The 12,100-nt window shown below is 27.9% G+C and overlaps 1 protein-coding gene across 1 annotated transcript; it reads right to left on the reverse strand.

The window, feature by feature from the left end:
• Window positions 1-4,694: 4,694 nt before the first annotated feature.
• Window positions 4,695-8,813, reverse strand: LOC104237418 (pectinesterase 1-like). The gene is made up of 5 exons (XM_009791572.2): window positions 8,502-8,813; window positions 7,776-8,054; window positions 6,826-7,032; window positions 5,902-6,143; window positions 4,695-5,099 (listed from the first exon to the last, which is right to left on the reverse strand). The coding sequence occupies exons 1-5, from the start codon at window positions 8,715-8,717 to the stop codon at window positions 4,940-4,942; spliced, it is 1,104 nt and encodes a 367-aa protein (XP_009789874.1). The 5' UTR covers window positions 8,718-8,813; the 3' UTR covers window positions 4,695-4,939.
• Window positions 8,814-12,100: the final 3,287 nt, after the last annotated feature.

Consider the following 12,100-nt stretch of genomic DNA (forward strand, 5'->3'; position numbering starts at 1 on the left):
TATCATGGACACCGTTTGTCCATATAAAATTTTTCAATTTTTTAAATTTTTCTTGAAGGTGATTTACCAAGTTTTTTTCATGTAAAATTTTATTTCCTCTCACAAAATTATAATATGTTTCAAGTGAAATACACGTCCAAACATAATTTCAAACGCCTACTATAAATGAAATTACCCTTTTTATAGCCCGTAATCACTTTTTTTTCCAAAAAGAAAGTGCTTTTTATTTAAAGTTCAAGTGTTTGACCAATCTTTTTGAAGAAAAAAGGTACTTTTGAGTAGAAACAGAAAAAATAACTTATCTCTGAAAAATACTTTTGAGAAATACTTTGTAAAAGCTTGACCAAACACTAATTGCTACTCAGAAGTGATTTTCAAATTAATTAGCCAAACACAAACTGCTTCTCACAAAAAGTACTTTTAAAAAAAAATACTTCTAAAAATAAGCTGATTTTTAAAGCCTGGCCAAACACGCTATTAGTCTTGATTCTGGACAGAACATTTCCCCCTCGGTCATTCTTTGGTAAAGCTATAGTTTGTGTGAAAAATCTCTCTAGTTTAATTTAGTCACAATTCCAATGTTAGCAAGTGTGTCAGCAGTAAAGGGGACTTCCCTGTAACAGTTAAAAAATTAAAGACAACAAATTAAATGGAAAAGATTCTCCACAACGTTTTATTAGGATAAGTGATAAAATATAAATCCAAGGGAAAGCTTAATTATACAATGAGTATAAGTCATTGTCCAACCAGAATCAAGTAAAGTTTCCTTGCTTTTCCTAATAAGCACACATAATATATTTTAAAGTTACTCTTTGTAACAAAATTCTTGATTAGAAAAGAATAGAAGAAACTTGTTCTATAGTGAGTTTTTTTTTAGTTTCTTTTTTATGGTGGTAACTATTATAGTTTTTGCCGTAAATGCCCCCTAGAACCCACTATAATATATAAGCTTTTAATAACTATCAAGAACAGGATTCTATTTTAGGCACGACCACAAATATGCCCCCTAGCTAAGGCTAATTAATTATAAATGATTAGAGTTGGGGCACAAAGTAAAAGGAAGTATCTTGGACCTTTCTTTTAGTAAAAAATTATTCGCACCGGCATAAATGTGTCCCACAAATTAATAGATGCATGACATACGTATAAACTTTTTCACCAAACCATAATTATATATTATGTATTTTTATCTCAATATGTCATTTAATCATGATAAGTTAGCATGGTTTAGTCCTAATGGGGATAATTTTTTACCCTTTTTGATATGAACATCGGTGGTAGATGCGTTTAAATTTCTTCTGTCACCCAATATTTATGTGAATTAAAAGAATGTGATATTTGTTCTACGGTCTAAATATCATTGAAATTAAATCTGAAAAGAGAGACTATAGAGCACAAAGACAATCCTCGCTATAGTAAAAAATACCTCTATTTGTGACAGAATATTAATGATAGACATGTCTGTCACAATATTTTGATAGATTTGTGACGATTTTATGATGTTGTTCGTCAATTTGTTGCGATTTTATGATGGTGACAATCCTCGCTGTAGTAAAATAAAGTTCATATTTGTGACAACTATTTATGATAGACATGTATGTCACAAAATTCTGATAGATTTGTGACGTTTTTATGATTGTATTCGTCAATCTGTGACGATTATATGATAGTTTTAATTTTCTGTTATAAAATTTTCGCGACCCTCAAATTTGAGATGAAATTAGAACGAATTATCCATCACAAATATTGTTTGTTAATTTTTCTTGCTCAAATTTAAATGATCATTGATTCCCCTAAGCGCTTGCTTTAGAAGTACAAAGCAACAAAGAAAGATAGGAATAATATACATGTGTATATACATGCAATCATATTCTTGAGAATTCCGAGAATATATTGCATATCTAAAAATAGCCAATTATTTGATTGTTAGATAATAAATATATTAAACATGTGGTCAAAAAAATATTATGCTCATGTTAAAAAAGGTTTATTCCTTGCAATTTTTATATGAATCAGCATTAAGAATAAGAATTTTCTTTTCTCTTCTTGTTTCGTTGAGGGTAAGACTGTCCTATTCAAAAGCCAAAATTCTGGAAACTTTATTCTATAAATCCCTGAAATGACACTTGCCTTCCCACTACAAGCTTTCATTTGATTCTTGATATATTGAATTAGCTATTTTAACACGAGAGAAGCATTATAATGCAACTTGGAATATGCTTCTATTTGAGAGGTTTGACTTTGTTCGGTGGGATTTTTTTTTAAAATAAAAAAATAAATAGACAGATTGCTATTACTATAACTTTGCACCCAAATATTATCTAAATATCTAGGATAAGTTATTAAAAAATTACTCCTCCTTTTATCAATAATATCACACAATGATACCAGACTAATACAACATGTATCGTTTCGTAATGTATCGTATAGTATAACATTCGTTTTGATGCATACAATGTTTGTATAGATTGTATTGTTTGCCGTTGTTTCATACTGTCATGCACCAGCAATATGAAGAATAAACTTCCAATATCTATATATATATATATATATATATATATATATATATATATATATATATATTAAAGCAAGAAAGTTACCATATATAATTGACATTATGGTTAAGCCAAGTGACAAACTAATAAATATCAATAGTTTATGGTAACTTTATTTTATATTTGACTATTTTAGTTAAATACAAATATATATATATATATATATATATACGGAATTTGAATTAAAAGATAGTTTTGAATTTATAGATAAAGTTCTAAAATTCGAATTTAAATTAAAAATAAAATTTATCTTTTTTTATCATGTTATCATACTTAATTCGGTTAATGATCATATGCAATCATGTTAGGAACTTTTGTTATTTTTTATAATTATTTAAATACTACTTTGCCTCTAGCAAAAAAAAAAAAAACTACTCCATATAACTATAAAACTCTTTCACATTTAAAATTTTATAAGTATAATTCTTTGAAATACTATAGCTAGATTTGAATAAAACGAAATTCTTTTAAAATAAATATAATATATAGGGTACACGTCTATGTTTATCTAAATAACAAAAAAGAATTTACAAAACCAAATAAAAGTTTACTTACATGTATAATAAAGTAAACATACATGCTGGAGAAAGAAACATCACAAAATCAATCAATATTAAAAAAATAAAGTTGTTTCTTTTTTCTTCTTGAAGAATATTTGTTTGAAGAGTCAATTTGCATAAATGGACATCAAACAAATAACAAAACTTTGGCTATACAATTGCTATCATTAATTTTAATTTAGCACATTCAAGGAATTGAAGGGTATAAGCTGAAACCCCTTCATTTAGCTGTAGTCAAGCCAATATTGCAAGGGTATACTATTTTTTTCATTGAAGAATATTAGTTTTGAATCATTAGATTATGTGAAAGGTTTTTTTTTTTTTTTCAAACTCAACAAGAGATAAATTGGTTTCTAATTGATAGTTGCTATAGCGACTTTTAAGTGTAACAAAGAGTATATATAAAGAAAAAATTGGTATAACGTGATATATATTTTTTTTAAATGTAAATAAATTATTTCAATTTCTTTTTGCTTTTTTTTTTTTAATTTAAATATAATAAAAATACAAGATATTTTTGAACATTAGTAGGGAGTTTTAAAATTATTATAATAGAAGTTATATCATGGATAAACTCAAAAAACCGAAATCTTATGGAATATTTACATAATATCCGGTCATATTTATTGTTTACTTTTATAACTAATATAAATAGATGATATACCGACAACACACGGTTATACACATATTATATATGGATTATATATAAATAACACATCATTCAATTTTTTTAATTTAAGTGGTCGGGGTATGTACCTATTTAGCTGATTAGATAAAGCCAAAAGAAAAATATGAAATCATTTCAACCAAAGACTAAAAATATAATTAAAGTTCATATGTAGACAATTTTTTATTAAAACTCATCCTTTTATAGTGAGATAAATTAACTTTTTGTAACAATAGAAATAATGACATAAAAAATAAGATAATACAAAATAAATATTGAAAAAGTTATTAGAAAAATCTAAAAACGAGAAATAAAAGATGACAACAAATTTCTTCTTATGTTTCATCTTTGTTGAGTATAAAAAATTTGAAAGTTAATCTCAGTGATTTCAAATATTTTTTTTTCAACTCAAATACATAGATTATAAGATAAGGATATCTTTGAATTTTTTTTTAATTTACATTATGTGTCGTTTTTAAGAAATCACTATTACTAACAAATATGAGTTATTATTTTGCTTCCTGACTGTTTTTAGGATCCAATGACACCGGCAAGAATGGTAAATTTTTTCATGTAGTTAATATCCAATAATTATCTATATTTACTGAGAAAGTGTAACTTTTAAGATTATTTATATACAATCAAAATAACTTAAATATTTGACATGATTAGTGTCCGCGCATCCGTGCGGGTACTAATACTAGTTATAAAGAAAGAGTAAAGTACGAAGTAAAATTATTATATAAAGCAGTAGGGTAAAAGATAAAATAAAATTATTTAATAATAAGGATGGACAAGATGAGAGAAAAAATAAATAACAACGCGACCATACCAAATTGGTCGTTCCATAAAATGACATTTTTCGTTGTTATGTAACGACGTATTTAACGATACAATATGATAAACTTTGAATAACAATCAAAACAAACATTATATTTAAAATAACAATATTACAAACATATAACAACTATCCAAACAAAGCTAATTGTGAAACATCTACACTCATCTTTATTTCTAAACCCAGACTGTCCAAGTGGGTAACACCAACTAAATTTCAATCTCAAATTAGTTGAAATCGACTATACAAAATTGAAAACAGCAACAGGGTCAAAATTCCTACTTGCTAGGACCATTATCTGTCCCTTTTTTCCTATTATCTACAGTGTCACAGGAGGAAGTAGCCATTTGGACCCTTCAATATAGCCAAGTGTGATAAGAGGCTTTGCCTCTGCATCAGTTAATTTCTTCGCATATCCAACCCTACCATCCATGGTTGCACCTGCTCCTTTGCAGTTGTATTCTCCATAAAAGACTGACCTGAAAAAACGAGAAGCGAGATGAGCGTGCTATTTTCAAATCGATTGATAGATAGCCTGATATGTTATAATAGATCAAAAGAGATAAAGAGGGAATGGTAAATCTCATAGTGTTAATACATAATAATGAAAATGCAAGAAACAAATAAATAGTAGAGTAAGATGGAAAATGAAAACATATGGATTCACCTGAACTAATAACTTTTGCTCAAATCAAGTATATATATATTAAGAAAACCCGTTAGATATTTATATATATTTGACTTAAAGTCGTTATAGAACTCAATTATTATTGTATATAACTTAAGGTCTGATATATGAACCTATAAACTTCAAATCTTGAATAAGTTCTGCATTTTATATGTTTAATTGATATTTTATGCACCAGCTCATACCTTGTATATATATATATATATATATATATATATATATATATATATATATATATATATAAATATAAATATTAGACTATGAATCCAATTGTTTCGTATATTAAATTAAAATCATTGTAGGAACCTATAAACTTTAAATCCTGTATCCGCATCCGTTGATCATTCATGGGCCATAAAGTTCTTGTATGGAACCGATCACATGATAAAAAAGAGTGATATTTATACTCTTTTCTTGTATGAGACCAATCACATGATAAAAGAGCAACTTATATTTATGATCATTTTTTAAAATTTTCTTATTTATGACCATTGAACTTACTATATATATTTAGTAACATTGTTTTTTGTTCATGATATTTTAAGGAATGCAAGCAAAATCAACGATCGAAAAGAGTTTGACTGACGACTAACCTGTCGTAATCGCTTTTGCCATTATCAGACCAACCTTCAGGGTGAACAACGTCACTCATATCAGTGTAAGAGTAAACAACCTTAGCAAAAGGTTTCCATGCCCTTCCTAGAAGTGCAGTTTTTCCTGTTCCAGTAATCATACAATGAACAAATGAATATCCACTGTCAACATTGCCTGCACCCCTTGCATGTGCTGTGATCATTGCCATTGGATCCCCTGGAATTACATGCATCTCTGTGTTCTATTTTCCAAAAAAAAAAAGAAGAAAAAAAAAAAAATCATTAGCATCCTGAATGAGCAGAGGCAGAGCAAGATTTGAAGTTCATTGGATTCTGAACTTATCATCGAACTCATATCTCGTTTTAGTTACTGCATTCACAATTAAATATTTATATTTTAAATAGTCCAGGGGCGGATTTAGGTTGTTTTTATGTTGTACGTGAACCCATGGTCTTTTCGCCAAATTAGGTATTTTATGTATAAACAACAATAACAACGACGACTCAGTAAAATCTCACAAGTGAGGTCTGAGGAGGGTAGTGTGTACGCAGACCTTACCTCTACCCTAAGGGGATATAGAGGTTGTTTCCGATAGACTAGGCTCAAGAAGACAAAGGTATTTTTTATGTATATATATTGAAAAATTAATCTAATATGATATGCTGGCCCATAAGCTGAATGGTGCACTAGGTTGAATGTCTAATTATTATCCAAAGGAACATGAATCGATTCTTACTTAGTGCTTCTTTTTTCTTGCTTTTCAGTAGTCCACTTATATTCTAGAAATCCTAGATCCGCTTCTGATAGAGTCTAAGCAAATACTAACGACTTTATCCGAACCCGTAGCTAATATTGTGACTTCACCCTAAGAGTGAGACGAGAAGAATATGAATAAATTTTTTGAAAGAAATGAAATGATTTACCAGATATAAGGATTTTCCATTGCCAAAGATGAAATCAACAGTGCCTTCAATGTAGCAATCTTTAAAGAAATGCTTGCCACTGTCATCACAAAAGGTGTCTTGAAATCCATACATTTTACAGTTATATAATGAAGCTTTATCTCCTCCTGTCCTTAATGCTGCTGCTTGAGCTAATTCTCTTTTCCCATCTGGTCTTGGTGCAGAATTCTAATCACCATTGTCAAAACAACAAAATATATTACACATTAATATTATATGAAAAGAAAGAAAGAAAAGAAAGAAAGAAAGAAACAACAATAACGATAACAAACTCAGTGAAATTTTACAAGTGGGTCTGAGGAGAGTACTATGTATGCAAACCTCACCCCCAGCTCGTGAAGGTCTGAGGAGGGTCTGGGGAGGGTAGTGTGTATGCAAACCTCACTCCCAGCTCGTGAAGATAGAGAAGTTGTTTCTGATAGACCATCGGCTCAAAAGAAAGAAAGAACAATAACAATAACAAACCTAGTAACATCCCACAAGTGGGGTCTGATGAGGGTAGTGTGTACGTAAACCTCAACCCTAGTTCGTGAAGGTAGAGATACTGTTTCTGATAGATCATCGAAAGAAAGAAAAAAAGAAAGAAAAAAAGAAAGAACGAACAATAACAATAACAAACCCAATGAAATCCGACAAGTGGGGACTAATGAGGGTAGTGTGGATGCAAACCTCACCCCAGCTCGTAAAAGTAGAGATGCTATTTCTGATAGACCATTAGCTAAAAAAAAAAAAAAAGAAAGAGAGAAAGAAAGAACCACACACGTAACTTTGCGGTAATTATAGTCAATGGCGAATATAGGACAAGTTTGATGGGTTCAACCGAACTATTATTTTTTGTTCGAATTATACATACATACAAAAATAAAGTTAAAATGTATAAGATCATACACATTCTGAATTATAATACGTACCACAAAGTTGATATTAACAGCGCTGAAGTATTCAGATTCGACGACAACGGTTGCACTATCAACTGTACCATAATCTTTTGCTGTTCCATTAAAGATTATATTTGGTACATTCTTAGGGTCTCCATATAATGTAATGAAAGGTTTATACCTATCAATCTTAACTTTCTCTGTGTAATTTCCACCTCCAATTGAAATAATAACTCGTCTTTTATTCCCTTGAGGAATGCTGTTTATGGCATCCGTCAAAGTCTTGAATTCACCACTTCCATCTGCCCTTACCTTCAGTTACATATCCAGAATTTAGAGTCAGTGAATTCTGAAATTCAGCTAAACTCGAAAATAATGTATATATAATATCAAACCAAAAAAAACATTACAAACGTAGATTTTCATCAGATATAAAGATGCACGAATAAAGTACTACCTCTGTATGTAGTGGTGTTCGGATTTCGAGAGTTAACTGAACTTTTCTTTGCCTATGATTTTTCATACAACTTTTAAATATTTAAAAATATTTAAAATGCATTGTGACTTATAGTACTTTTACGTTGTTTTCCAAATATGTAAATTTTATTTTAGAAAACTTAAAGATTTTTTGTCAGAGTTCATAGTCAAAATTAAGAAGTTTGACTCTCAGATGTCACATAAATTGGGACCGAGGCAGTATCAAATATGTTCATGAATTTAAGAGGAAAATTAAAGAAATAATCATATGTAAAGAGTCACCTTAATGATAGTTTTATTAGCCTCAGCAGCTACAAGGGCAGGGTCCAAAGTGTCTTTTCTTGCATCTAAAGGCTTAACATTGGTTTCAAACCAACTTTTTATTTGTGATTTATCAGCTGGTATTGGAACAGAATCATCTGAAAAAACTCTAGGAATGAAAAGAAGAATGGTTATAACAATAGCTTCCACAGCAAATATGGTGTTTTTTCCGGCCATTTTTTTGTTTTTGTTTTTGTTTTTGTTTTTTGTTTTTTGTTTTTAATTTCTTGAATGGAAATGGATTTTTGGTTTTGGTTTTCTATACAAACTTAGTAAGTGTAGGTATTTATAGAAAGAATAGAAAGAGCAGAGTTTAACAAGACAAACTAGAGGTAGAGATTTTTTGCATGGTTTGTTATGTTAGTAGGTAAGCATTGTAGGGCAGTACGAGTACTCCGTTTAACAAATGGTTTTTATTGAGGTTGTTAATTAATAATAATTTGGTAACTCATATAATTTTGAGTAAGCTAGTGTTTCTACGGTTAGTGAATTTCTCTATAGCTAATAGCCAGGAATTAGAAAGAAAATGGGAGAAATTAAAAAATAGCCTGATTTACAATTCAGAAATAGCCACAGTTTTAAAAGTAATCGAAATTTAGCCACTTTTTATGTAAAGATAAATCTGAATGAAAACACTGTTCAAAATTCAGAAAAATACTCCAGTATATACCGGTCCAGCATAAAATATACCGGTCCAGCATAAAATATACCGGTCCAATCTCCAGTATATTATACTGGAACTTTCCGCGTGTTGGAGTTCCAGCATAATATACTGGAAGTTCATACACATGTGCACCCATCTCCAGTATATTATGCTGGAATTTTCTGTGTTGCAGCAAAATAGTGGCTGTTTTTGAATGACCTTGCAAACGCTGACTATTTTTGAATGACTAGTCCGAAAACTGGCTACACCGTGCTATTTTTACAAAAAAATTGTACGTAAAATTTGGATTATATTCTAAATCCAAAAAACACATCGACTTGAATCAAGATTCTTTAAGTCCAATTAAATGGATGTACGTGAAATATATACTTGTTACGTCATTTCAAAGCCTTAACACATGCAATTTGAAAATTGATTTGTCGTATGCATCATTATCAATGTGAATTAATTTCTCTATTTCATGTCTAATAAGGTTTTAGTGTCAAAATCGGATGAAAATAGGTCTAGTGATTTCTGATCCAGGTGAGCTGATTATCTCTTTTAAGTCATGTTTAATTAAGTCTTTGCTTTTAAAATCCAATGAAAATAGGTATTTGAATCAAAGTGAAGTAATTTCTTTAATTCATGTCCAGTTAAATCTTACTATCAAAATCCTATGAAAATAAGGTCAATGCTTTGTTATGATCAATGTGAGTTGTAGTGTTATCTATATATATATATATATATTAAAGCAAGAAAGTTATCATATATAATTGACATTATGGTTAAGCCAAGTGACAAGCTAATAAATGTCAATAGTATATGGTAACTTTATTCTATATTTGACTATTTTAGTTAAATACAAATATAATATATATATATATATATATATATATATATATATATATATATATATATATATATATATATATATAAAATTTGAATCAAAAGATAATTTTGAATTTATAGATAAAGTTCTAAAATTCAAATTTAAATTAAAAATAAAATTTATCTTTTTTTAATCATGTTATCATACTTAATTCGGTTAATGATCATATGCATTATGTTAGAAACTTTTGTTATTTTTTATAATTATTTAAATACTACTTCGCCTCTAGCAAAAAAAAAAAAAATACTCCATATAATTATAAAACTCTTTTACATTTAAAATCCTATAAGTATAATTCTTTGAAACACTGTAGCTAGATTTGAATAAAATGAAATTCTTTTGAAATAAATGTAATATATATGGTACACGTCTATGTTTATCTAAATAACAAAAAAGAGTTTACAAAACCAAATAAAAGTTTACTTACATATATAATATAGTAAACATACATGCTGGAGAAAGAAACATCACAAAATCAGTCAATATTAAAAAAAAATTGTTTCTTTTTTCTTCTTGAAGAATATTTGTTTGAAGAGTCAATTTGCATAAATGGACATCAAATAAATAACAAAACTTTAGCTATATAATTGCTATCATTAATTTCAATTTAGCACATTCAAGGAATTGAAGGGTATAAGCTGAAACCCCTTTATTTAGCTGTAGTCAAGCCAAGGGTATAATATTTTTTTCGTTGAAGAATATTAGTTTTGAATCATTAGATTATGTGAAAGGTTTTTTTTTTTCAAACTCAACAAGAGATAAATTGATTTCTAGTTGATAGTTTCTATAGCGACTTTTAAGTGTAACAAAGAGTATATATATAGAAAAAAATGGTATGGCGTGAAATATTTTTTTTAAAATGTAAACAAATTGTTTCGAAAAAACTCTTTACTTTTTTTAATTCAAAGATAATAAAAAGATAAGATATTTTTGAACATTAGTAGAGAGTTTTAAAATTATTATAATAGAAGTTATATTATGGATAAACTCAAAAAATCGAAATCTTATGGAATATTTACATAATATCCGGCCATATTTATTGTTTACTTTTTATAGCTAATATAGATAGATAATATACCGACAACACACGATTATACACATATTATATATGAATTATATATAAATTTCACATCATTCAATTTTTTAATTTAAGTGGTCGAGTGAGTACCTATTTAGGCTGATTAGATAAAGCCAAAAGAAAAATATGAAATAATTTCAACCAAAGGCTAAAAATATAATTAAAGTTCATATGTAGACAATTTTTATTAAAACTCATCCTTTTATAGTGAAATAAATTAATTTTTTTGTAACAAAAGAAATAATGACATAAAAAATAAGATAAAAGATAATAAATATTGAAAAAAATGTTAGAAAAATCTAAAAACGAGAAATAAAAGATGACAACAAATTTCTTCTTATGTTTCGTCTTTGTTGAGTATTAAAAATTTGAAAGTTAATCTCATCGATTTCAAATATTATTTTCTTCTCAGATACATAAATTATAATATATGGATATCTTCGAATATTTTTTTTTAATTTACATTATGTGTCATTTTTAAAAAATCACTATTACTAACAAACTGATATGATATTTGAATTTGAATCGGAATGCAATTTGAGCAGTTTGCATTGAGGTTAAACCAAGTATGGTGTCAAAAATAAACTACTTGACAATTTTAAGACAATATATGCAATGTTTTATAATAATAATAATCAACTAATTTAACATTTAATGATTCAAAGAATAATTTTTTTATATATAGAGTATTAAAAATTTAAATTACGGGGCTAGAGATATTGATAAACTTAAAGTGGAGTCATACTGAAATAAATCCGGCCAAAAAATTATTTAAATTTTTAGATAGCCGATCAAAGTGAATTGTAAATTAAGGATAATATCTTCACTTGCATCATTATAAAGATAATCATTATTATAGTATATATAAAGTTTTAGAAATTGAAATTTCAAAATAGAAATATTTTTTGAAAGATAAAATCATACCAAATAAGAGTTCAAGTCGTAGTATA

The sequence above is a fragment of the Nicotiana sylvestris genome, chromosome 5, assembly GCF_000393655.2.
Source record: "Nicotiana sylvestris chromosome 5, ASM39365v2, whole genome shotgun sequence".
NCBI classification, from domain to species: domain Eukaryota; kingdom Viridiplantae; phylum Streptophyta; class Magnoliopsida; order Solanales; family Solanaceae; genus Nicotiana; species Nicotiana sylvestris.